This window comes from Lepidochelys kempii, chromosome 1 (genome assembly GCF_965140285.1).
Source record: "Lepidochelys kempii isolate rLepKem1 chromosome 1, rLepKem1.hap1, whole genome shotgun sequence".
NCBI classification, from domain to species: Eukaryota; Metazoa; Chordata; order Testudines; family Cheloniidae; genus Lepidochelys; species Lepidochelys kempii.
The window spans coordinates 298,874,437-298,899,532 of record NC_136380.1 but is presented as its reverse complement, the minus strand read 5'-3'; the positions used below and the strand labels follow the sequence as shown (position 1 = coordinate 298,899,532).

General features: G+C 41.3%; 1 protein-coding gene across 2 annotated transcripts in view; it reads left to right on the top strand.

The window, feature by feature from the left end:
• PDZRN4 (PDZ domain containing ring finger 4) overlaps positions 1–25,096 on the top strand; it is a 386,181-nt gene that overhangs the window by 200,159 nt on the left and 160,926 nt on the right. The window contains exon 1 of one of the 2 annotated variants that reach the window (XM_073328042.2): positions 10,381–10,676. The exons of the other annotated variant lie outside the window; for it this stretch is intronic. Coding sequence (XP_073184143.1) covers positions 10,608–10,676 — 69 coding nt within the window. The 5' untranslated portion in view covers positions 10,381–10,607. Of the gene's footprint in view, positions 1–10,380; positions 10,677–25,096 lie in introns of those variants that run through there. 2 annotated transcript variants of the gene reach the window in all.

Here is a 25,096-nt window from a genome sequence, read left to right as displayed (position 1 = left end):
CATGTTTGAGCATGACTCTGAAAACTTTACTTATATATTTTACCAATTTCTCCTACTCATTGCATTTTTAACCTTTTAATATGTCAACTATTTAAGACAAGAACTATTATTTCCTTTGTAATTGTACCAGATGGGTGCTACCAGAAACACATAATTAATAAACAATTGTAGTCAGATTTTTTTTTGAGTGTTACATACTAACGTGAGGGGCACAATAGAAAAGCTAGGATGGGGAAGACACACCTATATAACAGATTCCATCTACAGATCTGAAAGCACTTCAAAATCTTATTGAGTTAAGATCCTTACAGTATTCTTACAAAGTAGGTGTTAAGAAAGCCATTTTACAGAGGTGCATTTTACATTTTACATTTTTGTGGATACAGACTAACACAGCTGCTACTCTGAAACCTGTCATTTTACAGAGGGGCAACCTAAGCTACAAGAGTTTTTACAGGAGTTATTGTTGGAGCTGAGAACAGAACCAGGGCATCCTGTCTGCTGGTTCCATATTCTTCATGCTGCTTCAAAGGTTGCATTTGAATTTCTATTACAAGTTCAATTTTTCATGGTGGTATTTCACTGGTGTTTGTCATTTGGATCAAGACCTAAACCTGGCATATAGGGCCGTGTCTTTAAAGGGTCTTTGTTTCTATAGGTGTCAAACTAATGAGACTGCTTTTAATCTTTATACGGGGGGGGGGGAAGAGATTATTTCTTCACACATGTAACTAAAAAACAAAATCTTCAAAAATAATTTGGACAGCAATAAAGTGTTCCCTTTTATAAAAGCATCCCTCCAAAGAAGTCAAGGCATTTTACAAATATTAGTTAAAGCTATTAACACACACAGGAAGTATGTAAGGGGCATAGTGTAAAACCAGAGCTGTCAGTAAATTGAAAGTTGGTTATAACCTCTATGCATAGCTCTAGTCTTCACTGTATTTCAGGGTCCTTAAACCCTGAACTTGGGGAAGCGCCAACACCCAGCTTTCTTAAGACCAGCTGACTGAAAAATATCCGTGGGACTGGAATGTTTACCCAAAATGTGCTGAAGCCTGCAGGCTGACTCTGTACTAGTTGTGCTCTTGTTCACCCAAGGCCCTGCTTCAGTAAAGAGCGTACTGGCCTTCTTTCTCAATTTAATCAAACACCATTACCTGCACTGAAGGCTTTAGGTGACCCTAGGGCTTGTCTATGTAGTGAGGCAATATGCTATATGGGGGTGTGATTTCTAAAGTGCATTAACATGTTGTTCATTAATTGGTCCATAGAGACCCTGCTGGTGTGCACTAAAGGTTCCCTAGTGCGCTTCAATCTAGAACTGTTTCAAACAGCACTAAATTAAACCAGCAGGGTCTACACTGGGGTTCCCAACATTGTATATGGAAAATAAGAAACAGGTTTTTTAGCACACTCTCCCCCCACCACCCTCACCCAGCTGACATCGCGGAGAGGTATTGGTTTTTTGGGGTGTGGGGGGTTGGTGACCCTTGAACCATGATGTGTATGTAGGCATTAAGCTGACAACCTAGGATAGGAGCATGCTGGGCTCCACAGAGCACGTGCCATGATCTGGAGTTCCCAGAATGGCCAGATGCATTACTCAGTCCTTGTCCACCTGAGGGTTGGAATGTATAGGACAGGATGGTGCACATGGTGCAATAGGCTCCTGCCAGACCAGGTGTGAGGGTGGCTGGATTCTCCTCAGCTCTGCCACTGACTCACTATGACATTTGTCAAGTCAGTCTCCCTCCCTGCCTCGGTAAGATGCATCTTATCTACAGCAGCTTCCTCCACATGGAACATCTTAATGTATGTTGCTGCTCTGGCCAAACAACCTCCTGCTTTCCAGTAGCAAACAGAAAACCTCGGCGTGCCTGGGAATGACTGACATCTGCAATGAACAGACAGAGGGGTAGTGGGAGAGACTAAAGCAAGACAGCACTGTACTCAAGAGGACTTGGACTGAGGGAAACTGGTGTGTGTGTAAGGGGGGTTCCCAGTTCCCCATATTATAAGGTGCAGGGAACCACAGATACTTGACTACCTGGTCACTATTGCATCCTTGGTGGTGATCGGAAAGCTTAAAGCAGCAGTCACTTTAAAACAGGGGGAGGAAACCTGCTCCCCACAATAAAGTCCTTGTTGCTGACCCCCGTGCGAATTCATAAAATGCTGCACCATCCTAGGGAGAAGGCAGTTGATCCTGAAAGCAAACGGTTTTCACTCTCCTCTCTGTCCACCCTCCAAGGCTGCTTCCTGAGGTGGGTAAAGAGGGCCAAGGACCATAGCCTTTTATGTTTCTCCCTCTCACAGAACTAAGGGGAATCCTGCTTCCCCTGGGCACCCAGGGACTCTATCCTTTCCCCCCCCCCCGCCCAGGGCCCCCTGACCCTAAATGACCTTGCCCCTCACCAGAGCTTCACTATCAACTCCAAGTCTCCTGCTCCACGCCCTGACCCCAGCTACCCTCATGTTACCTACGTCTGCAACCCGCTAAATTAGGAGGCATCACAAAGGACAGGGCCCACCGTATGGAGCTGCCATCAACCCAGAAGAGGAGAGCGGGCCACAGGCTCTCTGTCCCTGCCCCTGCATGTCGCCCTACCAGAGACCCTCATTTCCCTGCATGGCCCCCCAGTCTCCCTTCAATTTACCAGCATGGCTGAAGATCTACTGGTCGCACTGGAATCTGGCCTGGTTGTCTATGGAGTGGCATTGCAAGTTTTCAACTAGTTGTAACCCTGTGGCTGAAATAAGAGATAAAAGGCACCACTACTGACTTAGCACAACCACCAATTTTTTATTATAATAAGGGACATCTCTTCTAATAAGGGTCTGTTGGCAACTTTAGTCTACACAGACCAACGAATGGGCCCTCTGCCATCAGGTGGATAATCAAGCACTGTAGGCCCAATTTGCACAGCTGGCCTCAGACACCAGCAGCTGCAGGAGCAAGTTGAGGTAGCTCAGCTTGAGAATATTGTGCTGCGAATGCACTGTGCAGTGCCTTGCCCCGAACAGGGGCCTGCAATACCTGTGGCCCAACAGTTTGACAGGAACTGCCAGCGGTGTGGAGCTTCATGAAGCAGTGCAGCCTTCTGTTTCTGATGCGTCCCCAAATCTGTGCCTCTTACCAGGCCAAGGTGGAAATGCATTTGACTGGGCCTCCCTCAAGATGGAAAGCCATTGCCCAGTGTTGTCAGACTGGGATGCTTTTCTTCAATTGATGTCCACCGTCTTCGGGGACCCACATCAACCATGAGTGCCACTGTTATGCAGCACCCTTCCGCCACCTCACAGTAGATTCAGAGTGGATTGAAGCAGCACAGCTGTATTCCCATGGGGCTTATGGGAAGAAATCAAAGATGAGCTGGCCTGTGTAGAGATGCCAATGGGCCCAGATGCCTTTGTGGACCTGACCATCAGCACAGATAATCATCTGCGAGAACGAAGGGTGGAGAAAGCCTCCCTTAACATTTACCATGACCCCAGCCTCTGTATCACCTGCTGAACTCAGGCAAACCAGTCTGTCTCACCAGCAACTCACACTTGAAGAAATGGAACAATGCCACCGCCGTCACCTTTGCTTCTACTGTGGTAAACCTGGCCATGCCATTTCGGCCTGCCCAATACGAACACCAAACAGCATGGGGAAACAAAACTACCCAGGCCCAGTGCGGGGAACCAGTCTGGACCCTGAGAGAAGAAAACTTCCCCATGTCTAGTCCTTACTGAGATGTACCCTGAGCCCCATCCAACAGGCTTACCATTTGCAGGGCCTATCCAGCTGCACATTCCTGGGGGACCCCCCAACAGATTCCCCTCCAATCGGCCCTCCAACTCAGGAGCAGTAGACAATTTAATGGATGCAGCTACAGGCTGGGCCCTGCAGATCTCCCTGCTATACAAGGCATTACCCGACATGATCAAAATTACTGTCAGCTCCCCGCTGTCCTTGGGTCCAGTTGTAGAGGAGACTGTCCCCTTGTAAGCCATTATTCAGGGACACAGAGAAATAATACAATTCGGTGTGATCCATTCCCACATTTTCCCCTAATCCTTGGTATCTCCTGGCTGACCCTTCATGACCCTTCGTTCACTGGTGAGAACAGAGAGTCACCTTCTCATCACACTTCTGCCGACAGCATGGCTAGAGACCAGCAAACAAACAAACAAACAAAAGGATGGCAACCTCTGCCTCTGTGTCAATTACTGAGCCTTAAATCAGATAATCAGAACTGTTACTCATTACCCTGACTCCTGAATTGTTGGACTGCATGGGGCTGCCTGCGTTTTCACGAAACTGGCTATCTGGAGAGCTTATAATCTCATCCATATCTGAGTAGGTGACTAATGGAAGACCGCCTTTGGACTTGCGACGGCCACTTGGCGTATTCAGTCTGACTAATGCTCAAGCAACGCTCCAGCATGTCATTAACCATGTGCTCAAGACCTACTGGACCAGTTCATGGTAGTGCACTTAGGTGATATATTGATATTTTCTAATGATCTGGACCAACGCACCACTCACGTCCACACAATCCTGGAGAGACCACGACAACACAGTCTCTATGCTAAACTAGAGAAGTACATGTTTGATCAGACCTCTGTCCCCAGAAGGAAATAAAATAGATCTGCACAAGTCCAGGCTGTCCATGACAGGCAACAGGTGTGGCCTACAATGTTTTTCAAGCTTCACAAACTTCTACCTAAGGTTAATTTTGAATTTTTCAAAACAAGCTGAGTCCCTCACTGCCGTATTCCGAAAAAGTACGAAATTCCACTGGTCTCCTGAAGCCCACCACGCATTTGAGCAATTCACCACTTCTCCAGTATCGGTCTACTCTGACATGACACAAGCTTTTGTTGTGTAAGCTGATGCCTCTAAAATGGTGATTGGGGCAGTTTTCTCCCCAAAGTGTGGACCCAAGCAAATACTGTGTCCCATCGTCTACTACTCAAGTAACCGTACTCCTGCTGAGCGAAACTATGAGCTCCTGGCAATTAAGACCACCATTGAAGAGTGGCAACGAGTTGGAAGGGGCTCATCATCTGGTTCAAATGTTTACGGACCACAAGAACCTGGAGTACCTGCACAGGACCAGGGCCTGAAGCAGCAACAGCTCCAATCGGCCCTATTCTTCTCCTGGTTCATGGTCTTTACTATGACCTAGTATCCTGGAACCAGGAACGGGTAAGGCTCATGCCTTGTCCTGAATACATGCCCCTGACCCACAAGGCCCCAGTCTGGAACCAGCCCACATTCTCCAATCCCATAACTTTCTTAATGCAACTTGCTGCCAGGACCTGCATGCTCTCATCCACTCTGCCTCTGTCTCCAGAATTCCATCCTACGAGTTGTGTGGTTCTTGACTGACAATGGCCAATGCCAAGAAGGGGATCATGTTTGTGAGGGACCCCATCTAGGTTCCACCTGGACCTGCAAGGGTGCCATGACTCCTTGACAGGACACTTAGAGTGATATAAAACCCAACATTTAATGTCCCATTTCTTCTGGTGGTCTTGAATGCGCCCCATGATAAACACCTTTGTAATTTCCTGCCATGTGGGTGCCTGCACCAAGATCCTTCACCAGAAACCCTGTGGTTTCCTCCAACTTTGGGACACCCTAATTCGGCCATGGAAAGCCATTTCTTTGGACTTTGTGGTGGAGCTATCAGAATCCAGTGGTTTCATGACCATCCTGACAGTGGTAGATCACTTTTCTCAGATGGCTCACTTTATTTCCTGCACAGGTTTACTCTCTGCGGAGGAAATTGTCTGGCTCTGGATAAACAGTGTAGTCCATCTTCATGGCCTCCTGGATCATATCACCTCTGACTGGGGACCACAGTTAATTGCCCACTTCTGGCATGAGGCTCAATGTTTATTAGGAGTCCATGTGCACCTGTCCTCTGCCTACCATCCGCAGTCAAATGGCCAAACATAAAGAATCAATCAGATCCTTCAATATTTACAATGCTGTAGCAACTTTATCACCAGGATGACTGGTCTTCACTGTTACCAAATGCAGAATTCTCATACAATAATGCAGACCACGCCTCCACAGGCCACAGCCCCATCTTTATCAGTTATGGTACCACCCCCAGTTTTACCCACAACGACCCGCATCCACTCCCAACCGATCTGCCTAGCAGAACACATCTATTTCATCCAAGCGGAGATGAAGGGACACCTTAAAAAGGCAAAGGAGGACTACAAAAAGCATGCGGACAAACGTAGACAACAGGACCCCACCTGCTCCATAGGACAAAAGATACGGCTTTCAAGAAACACCTCTGTATGGACAGACACCCCCACCCTGAAACGAGAATATCGGTTTCTTGGCCTGTACTGATTTTGGTGACAAATCAACCTGGTCACCCTTGAGCTCCAGCTCCCTTGATCCCTTAGAGTCCACTTTGTGTTCCATGTCTCTCTTCTGAAACTATACACTGAGAACGCATGTCCCTGAACACAATCACCACCCCCACCACTAGAGATACAGGGACAAGAGGAAACATTCCTCATGAAGCCCTCGACCCTAAGATCAAATGGGGCAAATTATGGTGCTGGATCAGTTGGGAAGGTTATAGTTCAGAGGGAAGCACTTGGAAGTTTTCATGCTCCCACCGTGGTTCAGGCCTTCCATAGCAGCCACCCTGAGAAACCTGGACCCATGTTTCCCAAAGGACACCCCTAGGGGATGGGTGATGCCATGACCCATGGGTCTCAAACTGGGGTCTGCATAGTTTATAGGAGCAGCCAAACTCCAACTCCCTCTCTGGCGCCTATTAATGCTTCCTTAGCTAGGACTCATAAATCCCAGCCTGTTCAAGATTGGTGGACTCCAAGAGCAGCTGATTGGCCTGCTGGCCCTAATTAAGCCATCAGCAGGAACAGGAAACTGTCTGAACAACTGCTCTCCACCTTGTCTGGACTGTGTGCCTTGTGCTTCCTGCAGCTTGATTTCTTGGCATCCTGCCCCAGTGTGATTCCTGGCAACTGATTCATGGGTCTGATCTCCAGTTTGTCTCCTGACTCTGACCTCCTGGTATCCTGGCCCAGCTGACTCCTGACTTATTTTCTTGTGATTGTAGACTCTGGCTCTGACTGCTAGGTCTGGCTGCCCATGACCCATCTGTGACACACCTCTGAATTCGGGTCAGTGGCTTCACTTACATGAGTTAGGCAGAATTTTTCAGTACATTATAAAGCTCTTTGCTGTGTGATAACTTACAGAAGCATATGGCCTTTAAATGGGTTTAGTCTGGAAATTTTTAGCCTTGAATTTCCTCCCTTGTTGGTGGTTTAAGCCAGACAAACTTTCAAACATGGGTGCCTATAATTGGCACTTACACATCTTATTTAGGCAATTGTGTACCGATTTTAAGTGCCCTAAATTATCCCATAGGTGCCTAAATATGGTTTTAGGTGCTAACTTTTTAAGCATTCACATTTGAAAATGTGATATTTTTAAAATTAAAATGAATCCCTTTGCATTTTGGTCCAGGCTTCCTGCATTCTTAGCTTGTCTCTGAACCCTGATGAACCTTTGTAGTCTTTGTGGTGACATTATATTGTGGGTGATGAACAGGGGGAACTCCACAATCAAGAAGATTGTTGAATAATTCAAATGTATTTGAATTACATATAGAATAAGAATTACTTGATTATATTTTAATATCTCTTCTGTCCTTTTAGCTACAGATTTGATGTGAGAGAGGATTAAAAAGAAAGACAGAGATTACTTTCTTCCTAACATCAAATTCAACCTGACAGAAGTGCATAATATGTTTCTATTTAATCATTAGTTCGATCAAGTTTTGCCTCAAATTTCACATTCTGATATTCCAAGGTTAGTAAAATCAAAATAGCATATTTTTGATGGAATTCAGGGACCTAAAATATTCCTTTCTTTCTAAAATAGATCTCTTCAGCCCTGCAGACTGTACCCATTAGATGGATATAGAAGCAGAAGGTAGAACCTTTCCTTGTGTGTGGGCAAAGGGCAGGCATTTGATAAATGAGTGGAGAAGCCTGTGTTGGTTTCTGAGAAGGAAACAAAAGAATCAGAGGACTAGTAATGAAAACAGGGACAGCCCTGGAAGATTGACTGCAGTTTTCCGTTGCTTATTTTATTTTTTGTTTCTGGTAACTACAGTACAAAAAAGAAATCCTGTAGCAATGTGTTAAAACAACAATAGTATTTGCAAGGGATTAAAAAAATAAACCCGGGTAAATCATGGCTTCTTTTATCATTATATTACTGTTTAGTTTTCAGAACCTGTATATATCACGGGAAGAAGTTATGGCGGCTGAAGAAGAAGAAAACAGTTTCAGTGAAAGATAGCATGGTTGTCCTTGAATGACTATTATCTACTTCCTTGATCTGACTTTCTTAAGTTCAGAATTTACACTTCTGACAATTCTTCTACAGCTCTGCAATGTAGAAACCTTCAAAGACTTGATGTTTGCTTCATGTAAAGGAACCTCTCAGCACGAAGAGCATTCCATGGGTGTTAGTAGAGATGGGGAGAAGCTGATGCTTGCTAACAAAGAGGAGCCCATCCCCAAACACCTGAAATTTTGTGAAAGCTCACCTCCAAACTTGACAGCTTGGGCCCACCTCTGCTTGAAAATAGATATGGCAGTTGTGTTGCATGGCAATGCACGTAGCTAGTGTAAGAAGTATCTGCTCCACAAATGATCATGATTTGCTCTCTCCCGGCACTATGCATTTATTTTAAAATGTTAAATTTAATCAAGATGTAGTATCAGCTCACCTATAATTCACATAGAGGTTCTAGCAAACTTTTCAGTGTTCACAATAATGATGCTGTTTTCATGTTGGTCTCTCTGCTTGGCTTTTATCCAGCCTGTTAGGTAAAATTAAGGCCCAGAAAATCGGATTATTACATCCCAAGGGGAAGGACTGATAAGCAGCAGATGATTGTTGATCTACTTACTACTCTGCGTTGGTGGTGTTTGAGGTGCTGCTAGATGCAAAGCCAATTTGTTAACAATTAGTACTCATTAGAATCATTTCCTGTTATTGATTTTAAATATTTGACAAAGCACTTTTAGGAAACTGTACCCCAAAAAAGTGGCTTTACATCAGAGATTAGCCATTAAAAATCTTCAGGGCTAATGTCAATCTTAACTATACTGGTTTCATTGGTTTCAGAGTAATTATTTTTGCTTTGGAGTCCACCTGCTATCCTGTATAGTTTAAAGATGCTTTGGAAAAAGGACATAATTCTTAATTAGTGGAGGTTCTAAATGAGGCAGAGTAGAAATAAAAGAAATCTTGGTTATTATTATTTTTTAAAGGAGACTCGGTTTGCTACAGTCAGGATTTCTGTCTTTAAGAAACTTACTGATTACATGCTGTAAAATACAGGAATTAGTGAGCACATGAAACTAAATATGTGAGTTCCATTGCCTGTAGCATTTAACATGTAGGTTTAATTTTAAATGGCTCCTTGCCTTTATCTACTCACTGAGAATTGTAGAGCTATTAAAATCTAATTTGCAAACAGTAAAATTAGACACGATGGCATGATATAATAGAAGCTTTTGAATTTTTAAAAGTCCAAGAGGGTATATCTATTCATTTTCCTAAAAAATTGGGGTTGATAAAGTTTACTATAATTGCTATTTAACTGTGTATGTACATGGTAAGTGTACAAAGTGTGACTATAAATTTCATGTGACCACTCTGTGTGTACATATATACACCATGTGTATAATCATATATACATAGTATCTACACTCATTATGTAATCACACCCACACATTATAGACTCGCAGTTATGGTATCCTTTCTTCTTGTCTTAATGCTGGCATTTCAATTAGATTTGGCAATATCAAAAGTGAATGAAGCATTACAGCCATATGGGTTTGTTTTCTCTCCTTCCTTTTTTGCTTTAGATATTCAACAACATAAGTTATCACAATCACTCTTTAAAATGCATAGCAAATATTTTTAAAATAAATTTAGTCATTCCTGTTGCACAAGGTGGAGACCTAAGGTAGGAATTAACTTTGTGCCTCAGAAATTCTTACTCATGAATTAGTCTCATGATCACTGATAAAATTAAAGGGCAAGTGTGCATTGCTCTTTCTTAATCTCTCTAACCTTAATAAACAGAGATAGTATTGACACAAGTGAATTTTGTTTAACCACACTACATTTGCTTCTTAATTAGTGAATATTCATCTGTCATCAACAGCAGCTATGACACCCCTCCCTGCTAACACATTCTGTCATAAATAATCAATGAGTCCCTATTAATATTCATGAGTTAGAATCTGTGTAGTCATGTGCACTGATGCAGACACAGGGGGAGTGTTGCCATGAACTGAGTCGAAACTCTGTGTGTATATGTGAGTGTAAGATACTTAGGGAAAGGGAAGAAGAGCATGCTGCTACACACTACCCTGGCTTGTGCTTCCAGCTAACAGTGGTGTGTCTGTGTTTCTGTGCTGGAGTGACTGATGAAAAACAGTAGTCAAGTCTGGAGGGTGATTCCCTGTCAGTGCATTTGCCTTTCAGTTCTGGGGAAATTAGAAGCTTTGCTCTTGCTTTGCTTATTAGAATGGGCTGCAATCTGTGCACTTTTCAGAAGAGAGAGGAACACTACAAACTGCTCTATGAAGTTTCACAGGTGAGTGCAGAGGATATTGCCAGTGACTCCAGAGTAAGAAATTGTACTCCTTTAAAGATAGTAAGTAAAAAGAAATGCTCTTTTTTTTTCCCCTGTGCAAATTGTTAGTGAAGTAGTTCGTTTTTTGGTTTTTTTAATTATTTTTGGGTGACTGTTGTTTTTTGTTTCTTTGCCACTCCCCCTTCAGATGACTTCCTGTGGGATTCTTTTAACATTTTTGTGCATCTTCTGCCAAGATGTCAGTCATATAACAGCAGTCTCATTGAATCATATCTGTAATGTTTTAAGGAAGCCCTTTGCTTTGGTAATAGGATTGTGATTTCAAGTCAGTGTTACACTGATGCCTCTGCAAATGCTGGGATTTAGTATGTCCATGATCTCAGGTATTTCTAACTAATGGAAGAAAGTTTTATGTCATGTCTGTGATGGCCAAAAAGTGTGTTTGATTTTCTGAATAATTTAAAATATTGATTTGGTTTAAAATAGTTCATTTGTATTTTTTGAAGTGGAATAGTTTCAAGGAATGATGTTTATCTCAGCTCTTGTTTATACGTTCTTTGTGTTATTTCTCTTTACCACTAGGCAGAGATCTTATTACCCTGTAGTTATCTGCGTCTGTCCCAGCAGCAGGAATATTAGCGTAGCAGTGTGCTGTTAACATGTTTCCAGCTTGTTCAGAGGAAGGGAAAAAAGAAGAAATTGGCACTTAATATAAAAAGAAAAGGAGTACTTGTGGCACCTTAGAGACTAACCAATTTATTTGAGCATGAGCTTTCGTGAGCTGTAGCTCATGAAAGCTCATGCTCAAATAAATTGGTTAGTCTCTAAGGTGCCACAAGTACTCCTTTTCTTTTTGCGAATACAGACTAACACGGCTGTTACTCTGAAACCACTTAATATAATATCTCATAATTTTGCACAAATGCTGTTGAGTCAGTATTTGATTTGAGGCTTTTTGTTTGTTTGCTTTTGGAATTTCAAAATCTGGCAAATTAAAGTTTAGTGCCTTTTAGCATCTGTTCTCTCCTTCTCTATAATTTGTCCAAGCTCTGTCTGACACATTGCTTTTGACAGAGGCTGAACACTTACAGTTTTGGACTGCAATGCTGATGACAGGCAATATTGAGAAGAAAACAGCTTAGAATGTTGGTGGTCTATTGGCACAGCGGTAGCTAAGTGCCCACTGCCTACTGCTTCCCTCAGAGTTTTTCTTGACGTGATTCATTTCACAGTGGGCTAATTACAAAGTAGATTCTCTACTCATGAAACAGCCTCCTCAGTTGCAATGGTAATGCGCATTTTCATGGTAATGTGATCAGAGCCTCATTAGCCAGTTTCCAAAATGATCCTCTGCATTAATTAAATATAAAAATGACTCTTTTTATCACCATAGAGAGGAAAAAGAAGATTAACATTGTTAATTACCATTGATGGCAATACCTCTGCTTCATTTTTTACCACAAACTAGCAACCATATTCAATCCTAAAATAATATCCATTTGCAGATAACCTGTCAGCTGCTTTGACTCATGAAGATGGTCTCTAGGTGGAACACTTTCCTTTAGCTCAGTAGTTAATCATAATTTTATCATTATGTTTTCCTGACAGCTACAGTACAGGGAAAAGCAAAGCAACATTTTTTCCATACTCTCCACAGCTCTGAATTGCCAGACTGATCTGAAAGTGTAAAATAGAGATTGCAGTAGGTCTCACCCTGCTTTACAGTGCTGAGGAATAAGGAATTCAGATTGTGCTGTAAAAGAGACCAGAGCTTTCTTAAATGATGACTGTAGGTATATAAGGAAGAAGGCTACATCTATTTTAGAGCTAGTGCATTTTCAAAATCTTTCTTGCAGTGACATTCAGTAGTAGTAAATACTAACACAATCTTAAACAAGACAAAGTGGCAAAGACAGAGTTTTTGATGGGAGTAATGAGCAGTCAGCCCCCAGCTTTGCATCCTGAATTGTTGGAGAAATATCACTGCTAAGGTATTGAAGGAGAGCAGTAAGTGTCTTATGACACCATGCCTGGTTCTGTATGGATTTGCAAACTGGTTTCTATCTTTGATCCAGTATTTGTGCAATTTGGTGCCCACATGGCAGTGAGCATGTTTTTGCCCAGATGTTCTGGTTAGGAACTTCTAGCAACAGCTACCATAACATCCTGTTTACATACTGACTTAAAACTAGATGCTGGAGTAATTGATCTATTAAAACAAGCCTACACAGACATTAATACTTGACTTGCAAAATCCTTTTTAATTGTACAATCTTGTAATTCCTAGACCTGGTCTCTTCATCTGCACAATTGTGGAAGAGCTTGGAACAAGTTAGTCTGTCAGGGACATGAACTGATTGAGGATGAATAGTGTCTCACTGACATATGTGGATCAGCTAGGTCAATTTATATTCATATAAGGAAAGCAATCCTACGATTGTACCTCACCTTTCAGATGCTGGACTACCTGCTAACGTGGGTTGTGTGTGCACTACCATATTTATAGATACAGTAAACAAAGAAAAGTGTGTTTGCTGAGGAAATCCATGCAAACACAATGAGGCATGTTATTTTACTGCTGTTTGTAGTGAGGTCAAATTTAGCTCTGGAGAGATTAGTGTAGCAGGGCTGATGGGAAATTAAGACATCATTAGAATATTTATATTTTTTTTCCATTTTCCAGACTGCTTCAGGTTCACAATGAGAGAGTTGGTCTCAGGATGAGGATACTCAATCAGAATGCAGCATGTATTTATGCAAGAACATTTTATTTTGGTAACTGCACCTTACACATATAGATCAGGATTAAAAACAAAAAGTCAAACACAGAATTTCCAAGAATTAATATGTAAGATATGACTGAGTGCTGGAGACTTTATGACTTTAAGTGCCTCTTCACCTACCCTCAGGGTATCAGAACTCCTCAGCTCTCTCACTTTAAGTGCCTATCAGACTAAAATTATAACTCTGAGTCCTCCTCTGCACATCCATACAAGTATAGAAATCGAAGTACTGTGGTAATTTCAAATTTACAGTCCTTCACATTAATACTTTTTCAATTAGTGTTTCACATCTTCTGTGCATTATACAAACAGTTTTGAGCTAATTAAATATATACCTACACTTCCCGAGCCAAGGAATTACAGCAAAGAACGCTACATTGGATAGGTGATATAAGTCATAGTGGGTGATTGTGAGCAATTATCAGCCCTAGGGGGCTGATGAGGATTCCTCCAGAATAATGTAGGGGCAGAGAGTTGTATGCCAGGGGCAAGAGTGGGTGGAACAGGAGGACACAGGGCTCTATGATCCTCGGTCAGCGTGTTGATCTCTATGGCTGCTCCTCATCCAGGGCTCATTGAAATCAATACTGGTATTAAAAATAACACCTAGATCTTGAAACAAGATCATTGTACTAGACTCTGTAACCACATAAGAGACAGTCCCTGCATTGAAGAACTTACAACCTAAATATAAAAGAGACAAAGGATGAGAGTGGGAAACCGAGGCATAAAAGAGGTGAAATGATCTACCTAAAGCCACACAGCAAGTGAGTGGGAGAAGGCTTACTGAGTTCCAGTCCAGTACCCCATTCACCAGAAGAGAGGTTTTCAAACTTTTTTTCTCACGAATCAGTTGAAGAAAATTGTTGATTCGCACAATGCAATGGAGCTGGGGATGAGGGGCTTGAGGTGTGGGAGGAACTCTGGGCTGGGGTGTGGGTGTGAGGGCTTTGGGGTGGGGTCAGGAATGAGGGGTTCAGCGTGTGGGTGGGGGCTCTTAGCTGGGGCAGGGAGTTTGGGTGTGGGAGGTAGTCAGGGCTCTGGGCTGCAGGCTCTGGGGTGGGGCTGGGGACGAGGGGTTTGGGGTGCATGAGGGGGCTCTGGGTTTGGGGGGCTCAGGGCTGGGACAGGGGGTTGGGGTGGGGACGGGGTCAGGGCTCTGGGCTGGGGTTGCAGTCTCTGGGGTGGGGCCAGCGGCTCTGGATTTTGGGGGACTCAGGGCTGGGGCAGGGGATTGGGGCGTAGGGTTGGGGCGCAGGCTTACCTCGGGCGGCTCCCAGTCAGCGGAGCAGCTGGGGTGCTAAGGCAGGCTTCCTGCCTGTCCTGGCACCGTGGACCGTGCTGCACCTCGGAAGCAGCCAGCAGCAGGTCCAGCTCCTAGGCAGAGGCATGCAAGCACCACCCCCTCCAGCTCCCATTGGCCAGGAACCAGCCAGTGGGAGTGTGGAGCTGGTGTTCGGGGCGGCTGTTAAAAATCCCATCAGTGGTGCTGCCCGGCTAAGGCAGGCTAGTCCCTACCTGTTCCCCTACAATTACAACACCATGAAATTGCAAATTTAAATAGTGTTAAATAATCATTAAATTTACGATTTTTTAAATCCTATGACAGTGGAATTGACCAAAATGGACTGTGCATATGGTGAGGCCCTACCTATGAGTAATAGGGAAGTAGTTCAATATTGGAGGGGGCAATGTGGATGGTTACACATTTACATTTTATATTTCATTTTAGATAGAGGGTAGTAGAGCCAGCTTGTAAACATTTAAGTCCTCTGAACCCTGATTATCCAAAGTTTGCTTCTAGCCTCAGTTTCCAAAATTAGTATAGAATTTTCACTTTCATTCATCCAAAATTCTGATTTTTATGTAACTTTCAATATCCCTTGAGATATTTGAAAGATTGGATTGTACCTTTACATCCATTTGAATACTAGGGTGTTCAATAGAGGGCCCCAGAACTGGCAGCTTGCTACATAGAAACCCTCTCATTTTCCATGGGTGGGTTTTCAGTGCGTAAGCTCTTCTGGGATGTTGTCATGATGTGAAATGAGTGCAGGGTGGGCCTCATCTTGATTTTACAATATGAAATCTGCTAATTCTGGCCTAAGAAAAGTTTGGGTTTGTTTAGAGACTAAAACAGGGTCAGGGTTTTTCCTTCCTGAGCCATCCCCCGATCCATTATACTTGGCGATCTTCTGGTCAGATTGATTTTTTTGATACTCTTGTCACCTGAAAACACATGAGGAGTTTGCCAGGGTGGATATGATTTAAATCACTAGTCAAGAAGACTCGATTTAATATTCTTTCTACACCAGCAGAAGAAGCTACTGCTGTTAAAAGTGAGATTATCACTTCAAGAGTCTCTGAATCCAAGTGCTTAAGTGACATCCACCAATTCATTGGTGTGACTTTCTTTAAAACATCATCAGCAAACATATTTTTGAATGATTCACCCTAAGCTCTGAAGTTTATTATAGTTGCCATTATGGAGGGATGATTGCTGGATGTCCATGTCATAGCCAAATTCTCTTCTTCAGTAGTTAAGGTTTGATACTAGTACCAAGTATTGCGAATATTTGCAAGAAAATGAGCTGGTGATAGTGCTTGTCCCATTCGTTTTTTTAATGCTTGTAATTTAACTCTGTCATTGCGTATTTTTCTTTTTAAGATTTCACTCAGTTCCTTCCAAATTTCAACAGGATCAGCAATAAAACAGCTATTTCCCTGCATTTTGTTCAAGGCTACGGAAATAGGCTTCAGGGTACTCAGCATGTGTTCAACATTTCTCTTAAGCCCAATGCTGAGAACTTTGGCTGTGACAGTGCCATCTATTTTTTCATGATTTTGTTCACAAACTGTCATCAGATTAGGCCAGTTCTTGATATAGTGCTCAAAACACTCCACTACTGAGTTCCATCGCATGACTTGTGGGAGAGTGAGCTTGGTTACTCCCATTTTTTCAGAGCAGCTGCTGCAAAGTGGTTGTTAACGGAAGTGTTTTGCAATTTCAACAACATTAGCCTTTATTTCTGGAACACTGAAGTCTTTGGCTAGGAGGTGCATCAAATGAGCACTGCAACCGTATGTTATTAGCTTGGAACTCTCTTCACTCTCTTCTAAATAATTTCTTCTCATCTTGGATACATTTGCAGCATTGTCTATTACCAAGCTGCGTACTAGACATTTGAATTTTTTCCCACAATTTGTTATAGCTTTTAGTGCTACTTTTTAAAGTATTTTGCAGTGTGTGCATTTCCTGATGTATCAATTGTTTCTGTAAGGAATCATAGAAACGTAGAATATCAGGGTTGGAAGGGACCTCAGGAGGTCATCTAGTCCAACCTCCTGCTCAAAGCAGGACCGATCCCCAATTAAATCATCCCAGCCAGGGCTTTGTCAAGCCTGACCTTAAAAACTTCTAAGGAAGGAGATTCCACCTCCCTAGGTAACGCATTCCAGTGTTTCACCATCCTCCTAGTGAAAAGTTTTTCCTAATATCCAACCTAAATCTCCCCCACTGCAACTTGAGACCACTACTCCTTGTTCTGTCATCTGCTACCACTGAGAACAGTCTAGAGCCATCCTCTTTGGAGCCCCCTTTCAGGTAGTTGAAAGCAGCTACCAAATCCCCCCTTATTCTTCTCTTCTGTAGACTAAACATCCCCAGTTCCTTCCGCCTCTCCTCATAACTCATGTGTTCCAGTCCCCTAATCATTTGTGTTGCCCTCCGCTGGACTCTTTCTAATTTTTCCACATCCTTCTTGTAGTGTGGGGCCCAAAACTGGACACAGTACTCCAGATGAGGCCTCACCAGTGTCGAATAGAGGGGAACGATCACGTCTCTCGATCTGCTGGCAATGCCCCTACTTATACATCCCAAAATGCCATTGGCCTTCTTGGCAACAAGGGCACACTGTTGACTCATATCCAGCTTCTTGTCCACTGTAACCCCTAGGTCCTTTTCTGCAGAACTGCTGCTGAGCCATTCGGTCCCTATTCTGTAGCGGTGCATGGGATTCTTCCTCCTAAATGCAGGACTCTGCACTTGTCCTTGTTGAACCTCATCAGATTTCTTTTGGCCCAATCCTCCAATTTGTCTAGGGCCCTCTGTATCCTATCCCTACCCTCCAGCATATCTACCTCTCCTCCCAGTTTAGTGTCATCTGCAAACTTGCTGAGGGTGCAATCCACACCATCCTCCAGATCATTTATGAAGATATTGAACAAAACCGGCCCCAGATTCGACCCGTGGGGCACTCCACTTGATACCGGCTGCCAACTAGACATGGATCCATTGATCACTACTGTTGAGCCCGACAATCTAGCCAGCTTTCTATCCACCTTATAGTCCATTCATCCAGCCCATACTTCTTTAACTTGCTGGCAAGAATACTGTGGGAGACAGTGTCAAAAGCTTTGCTAAAGTCAAGGAACAACACATCCACTGCTTTCCCTTCATCCACAGAGCCAGTTATCTCATCATAGAAGGCAATTAGATTAGTCAGGCATGACTTGCCCTTGGTGAATCCATGCTGACTGTTCCTGATCACTTTCCTCTCCTCTAAGTGCTTCAGAATTGATTCCTTGAGGACCTGCTCCATGATTTTTCCAGGGACTGAGGTGAGGCTGACTGGCCTGTAGTTCCCAGGATCCTCCTTCTTCCCTTTTTTAAAGATGGGCACTACATTAGCCCTTTTTCCAGTCGTCTGGGACTTCCCTGGATCGCCATGAGTTTTCAAAGATAATGGCCAATGGCTCTGCAATCACATCCGCCAACTCCTTTAGCACTCTTGGATGCAACTCATCCGGCCCCATGGACTTGTGCACGTCCAGCTTTTTTAAATAGTCCAGAACCACTTCTTTCTCCACAGAGGGCTGGTCACCTCCTCCCCATGCTGTGTTGCCCAGTGCAGCGGTCTGGGAGCTGACCTTTTTCGTGAAGACAGAGGCATAAAAAGCATTGAGTACATTAGCTTTTTCCACATCCTCTGTCACTAGGTTGCCTCCCTCATTCAGTAAGGGGCCCACACTTTCCTTGACTTTCTTGTTGTTGCTAACATACCTGAAGACATTCCCTTCTTCTGTTATCACACAAGCACATACAACAGGATCATTGTGGACATTGCTCCACCCGCCAAGACTCAGGTTAATTATTTTACCTTCTAGACCTTTTGCACACTACTCAATTTCTCTTTCATACACTTTATCCAGCAATTTGCATGCGACATCTGCTCTGTTGGGTGGACTGTATCCTGGTCTTAATGACTGAACCGTGTTAATGAAGTGTGGGTTCTCAATCATATGGAAAGGAGAGTTTGTTGCATAAACAAACTGGGCAATTTTTGCCATCAATTACCTCTTTTTGTAATCTGATGGTTCTTATCACAAACTTATCTGTGGTTGTTTCTGGATGATGGAGATTTTCTTTTTCTTTTTGCTGTGGCTATGTGACATACATGATATGACTGAAACACTATCATTGGCAGATAACTCTGAAACTATAGAAAATGACGGTGATCTTGAAGGTGGATAGTCTTCAGAATCCTGTATGTTGAGAATGGATTCTCCTAAACAAAATAAATCAATGCAGTTATTATTACTATACTGCTCATTTAGTATTACTCACTGCATTCACTGACACTCAGTACTACTTTAAAGGTGAAATTGTAAAAGGAAGATCAGCCTATTTCAGCTATTTATTTTTTATCACAACTGTATCTAAAATGATAGAACCATAGAGTCACAACTATATTTTTTGCTCAAACATGAGAATTCAAGAATAGTCCAGAAGGAAGACAGGCAGTCCTTAAGAAAGAAGTATGAAATAAAAATGTTGAACAACCTGAAGATCCTGCATGTTCAGACATGTTCCTTTCATCCTCTTCAACGCAGCTTTCTCCTGAGAACGGGAACACTTCTCAAGATGTTGTTTCATTCTGGCAACCAGGCCTTGTATTTCTTGTTTGCAGTTTGCACACATGCCTGTCTTACCCACAGATAGAGGAACTTCATTAAAATATTCCCAAACTGTGTCTCTTTTACTGCCTGCTGCCATTATAGGTTTTCCCTTCTAGTGAGAGAATGGCATGGTAGATCTCAAATCAATGAAGGCTACAGTCAGAAAGACCTCGAGACTTCTGGAATATGCTGCTCAAATAGTTTCACTTTTGTTTCTACTGCCTGTCCTTCCCTTCTCGCATTTCTCTCCAGATTTCTTCTCCTTGTCCAGATCTATTCCGCCCCAACATTCTTCTATTCATTGAACTTTTTGAAACTTTGCACTTTTAGAGAGAGGTATGGGACTGACTCTGTGTACACAAATTTGTAGAGGACAATAGGGTTGAGGTCTGTTATTTCTCACCTCTATATATTTATTTATTTTTAAAACATTTTTGCTGTTAACAAGCATGTTACCTCTGGAAACACAAATCCACAGTTTGAGAACTGCAAAACTAAGCATCTCTGATGGTTATCTTCTAGACTGAGCACTGAGTCCCATTGGGTGGATAGAAAGATTAACCTAAATAATCTATACAGAAGCCCCTAGAATCCCGTAAAATTTGGGTCACCAATCCATGAACTGTTGGAACTCATTTACAAAACTTTTCTTAAACATTACCTGAGTATATTGTCTCATACTATAGAATTAGAATTTATAATCCCTATTCCATGATGAGATATCTTTGAGCTATAATGTATCTTAATTAAAACTCTCTTTAGAAAGGTTTTTTCCTCAAAAAGCATTTTCTCAAAAAATCTGATTTAAATTTAAAAAATATAATTTTTTATATTATTTTTTTAAAAAAATCATTGTTTTTTATCCACCCTGGAGTTTGCCATTCAGATCTCCATCCTGCTTGTAAGTACCTCCTCTGCTTCTTCTCCATTGCCACTCTTTGGTAATTCTAATGCAGGGCCAGGACCCTCTTTCTAAACATTTTGAAAGTACCATCTGCTCAACATTATCAACACTTGGTGTCCTCCTGCTGGCTCAGAGTTCCCAAATAGTTTGAGGATAATATTCCTTGCTGGATATTTATTTGTCAGCTCCTATCTAACTTTCTTAGATTTTTATGATTTAAAAAGAATGTTGTAATAGCCAATTTTTAGTATGAGGGAGTGTGAAACAAGAGAAATTTTAGGCTAGACTGTTTGAGAATTGGGAGGATTGTCATGACTCATAGGACATTATCAGAATGAATACATATAATAATACTGGTGGGTCATATTGGATTTGTTGATTTTTGCCTTCTGTTTGCTCTGTTGTTTTTGATATTCAATTAGAAAGAAAATGATTGTGAAACTGCTGATTGCAAATCGGTTTAACTAAGAATTTCCTCTGGATGCTTGACTTTTTTGAATAGTTCAAGACTTTCCTTGGAGATTTTTAAGGGTTCAAAAAAAAATGTGTAGGAGTTCTATTTCCTGTCACTTAAATTGAACAAAGCTAGAATTTAACTCTGAATAATTCTCTTCACAGCAGCACTGCCTCACAACAGTGTAGCAGCATATTTACTGTAAAAAATATGATCACAGAAAGCCTGTTACATACTTCTAGCTATATCTGAGGAAGTTGCTTGCTTAGAATTTACTTAAATAGACTTGGTCAAACTAAATAGGCTTTAGAAACTGACTTTTTAAAGTTGTTTTTTCTTGTAGGTAGGGGGAGTCAATTCTAGGGATTAGAGCACAGCACCTATATTCTGTCTTTCCTACTTGCCACTTGGTTGATGTCTGTCTGTGTACTTATAAAATCCCGCTTGGGTAAGTCATTTAAACTTTCAAGTTGAAATCCTTCCCCGATTGAAACCAACTGGAATTTTGACACTGACTTCAATGGGGCCAGGATTTTATCTACTTGTTTGCAAAATGGATATGCCTACTGTCCCTATATCAAGAGGAAAGATAAAGGAAAAAGAATCATGAGATAAGAAACCAGACAATGGCATGTGAGATAAGAATTCAGTGCATGAGGAGAATAATGGCAACTATCAAGGAACATTCAGTATATATCAGTGATCTGCAGGGATATGGAAGACTATTAAATAATATTAAAAGAGAACTAGTTCAGGTACTGGGTAGCATAATTTTCTCTATAATGTTGCATTTTCATGCTTTGTCTAATTTAGCAGTGGGGGATGAGAGTCCTTCTGAGGATGTGTATTTCTTTTTAAAAAGAGCTGGTCTTGTAAAGGCTGATTTCCTGAACTAATTTAATATGAGATAATCTTCAGGCAAACTTCAGACCTAAGTGGAGACGTTTCATCATATGAGTTTTATGTGTCAGCAATGTGAGTGAAGGTTGATAACTTCAGCATCTGCAGAGGTCATAGTTTTGGAAGAGCAAAGTCTTGTAGAGGTCCAAAATTACCTATTGAGAATTTTGTGTTTTGTAGAGGGAGGTGATGAAAATGTCATCTGAACATTCTGTCAAATATTGTTCCAGAGCTCTTTAGATAAAATGAGATTAAGCTGTGAATCCCATTTCTTTCTGGAGAGGTTACAGTATCATAGAGGGACATAATCAATAGCAAAGGCCTGTACAATGTAGTCTGGAGCTAAGAGTAGCAAACAATCCTTCTACTTCATGGGATTTTGAGAGGCTTCATTAAGGGTTGAATGAAAAGTTCTTTGAGATCCTCAGTAGCAAGGCACTATGTAAGTGTTATAGCTGTTCAGTTCAGGATTCCATGTTTTTTCTGTTTCAGACAAAATCTGGAAGATTGAAATCAGAGGAAATTTTGTGTGAGGACTGAGGGCACAATATGATCCTCAGTTAATTGGTGGTTTCAAAGAGACACTCTTAGGTAGAAAGACAATATTTTTCAAAAACAAATGGACTCCCTCATATATAAACGCCATCACTGACTATTAAACCTGAAATTTTTTTAATCTTACGTACATTTCACTATATATAGATGTCTCTGAGCTTGGACAATGAAAATAGACCAGTCACTTTTTCTTTTGTTTTTAATAAGCTTCTAATCAATGTTCCTTCCAAGGGCAGAGTTTGGCCTTCTGTTTATATGTATAGAGAGGGTACCAAATAAACAGCTGTCAGACACTATATGCTGTAGATAAACTGCAGTGGTTAACAAGGAAACTATTCCAAGTGGTTTATGTTGTCAGCGGAGCCTAGAGATTGTGGTAGAATAATTCCATGTAAGTCGTCACTGCCCATTTGTTATACAGGTATTTTGTATCTTGTCCAGCACTGTCTTTGAGTTTCACAATATTGGTGTGGGCAGATGGTGAAGTGTTGTGTCAACCTGTCTAGAGTTTAAAGTGGCCTTCGTGGCCTTTTATTGTTACGTTCCTATGAAGTTAGTAAACTCTACAAATCCTTCTTCTCTCAGGTGGAAAAAATAAAAAATAAATTTCCTCAGAGTAGAAGATCCATAGTTCTTTGCAGAAGCCAACCCCAATAATCAACAAGTTAAGCAAAGAAAACATTCATGCTCCCTTTCTATGTGGTCTGATTGTTTCCAGTAGTTTCCTTCTATCTTTATTCCCTGGAGAGTTTTTGCCATGATGTCTGATGTCAGCATGGCAGAGCAAGTTCTCTCTCATCCTAGGAAGGAGTTTTAATCCTCCAAACTACCAAGCCCTGTCCAGAATACGTACACTCCATCACAATTTGAATTGCCCAGAGTTTAACCAAAGAATGCTGTGATACAATTAGCTCATTAGAGACTAACCAATTTATTTGAGCATAAGCTTTCATGAGCTACAGCTCACTTCATCGGATGCATATTCTAATTCCATATGGCTAAATGCAGTGCCTTGCATAATAACAGGTTTCAGAGTAACAGTCGTGTTAGTCTGTATTCGCAAAAAGAAAAGGAGCACTTGTGGCACCTTAGAGACTAACCAATTTATTTGAGCATAAGCTTTCGTGAGCTACAGCAGTATGCATCCGATGAAGTGAGCTGTAGCTCACGAAAACTTATGCTCAAATAAATTGGTTAGTCTCTAAGGTGCCACAAGTACTCCTTTTCTTTTTGCGAATACAGACTAACACGGCTGTTACTCTGAAACCTTAATTAGCTCATTATTTTTCTTTATTTGTTACTCATATACTTGTTTGTTTGAAACATATTCCCCTTTTCTCCTTTGCTAAGCTGCTGCATATTTTTCAGTTCTGATATTGTGGGAAGGCCTATCTGAAAATATGAGACTTAACATCATGTTCTTAATTCATCAAGTCTTTGGCTCATTCTGATGTCTTGAAGTGGTGAGTTCTGTCACAGGTTTAAGACCTTCTGTACTCTTTCTCAGGTTCCTGAAAGTTTCAAATGGACCATGGCAGCTTCCATATTCCTGGTATGTGCAGCTGTATTGGTGTGACAATCATGGTATGACAGTCTCTACAATCACAAGAGGATCTTGTAGATTAGGACTAAACGTCTGAATTATACAGCCTTGCTTCCTGAGTATCCCCAAGTGCTGAAACAAGAATCACTCTGTCTGTGTTTCATGATTTTATTGCAACTCTCACAGTATTCTGAGTTCATTCCTTCTGGAGTCATTATTTTGGGAGAACATCAGTTTTCATTAAAATTCAAAACATTTTTTCTGTATTTCATAGACAAGAAAAGATAGAAGAAAAATGTAAATGTTTATTAAATTCATATACAATGTTTGTAATATTCTGGAATACGCTCAGTGCTCCTAAATATGGTGAGAGAGAAGCACATCTCTTCAACTGCTATGCTTGATGCATTTATTATGCATATTATCACATTATTCAAAACCAGCAGAAAGATACACACTTGTGAGTTTGGGTAATCCTAAAGAATGGAAATAAAAGTTGTGACTAGATTTCATCAGAAAACTTTGATGGAGCCATTTTCCACTGAGGAATGCAGTTCCATCAAAATTGAAACACTTTGCTAAATCATGTCAACTTTATTGAAATTTTGTTTAGGAGGAAAAACGGAAGGGTAGGTCTGACAATATTGAAACATTTTTCATTTTGAAATGCATTTTTCATTTTGAAATACTTTTTCATTTTAAAGTGTTTTTATTTTGTATTATGTTATATGATTAGAATATTTTAAAGTCAGCACCAAAACAAAACAGTTTGATAGAAATGAAATAATTTTGATTGAGCTGAAACAAAATTTTGGCATGAATTTTCCTTACTGAGAATTTCAAAATTTTCAGAATTTCTTTCAGTTCAGAATGATGTCAAATTGTGATATCTCAAAATCTTTTTTAAAGTAGAATTTCTGTCCTCCACACTGCTCTACTTGCAATTGGTCTGACTTACTGCTTGTACAGTGCAATTGTAAAACTATTATTTTTTACTTGTTACTGAGGTTTTGTTTATTGCTACAAAGCTTCATTTCTTGTGGAGATTTTTATGTGGAGACTAGAATTCTCTTCTCACATAATGTGAGTGGGAAGGACAGAATATACTGTATAATAAAAAGTGTGTGTGTGTGTAAATATATACAGCTGTATGCTTCCAACAAAGTATTAATAAAAAAGAAACAAAACCAAAAACCTTATCCAAAACAATGCCATAGATATATCTAGAAGAGGACTTGAGTTCCTGAGTTATGGGACATTGATGGAGAAATCCTATCCCTTGCAATTCAATACCTTTGCCTGATGGACTAAATGAAGATACAT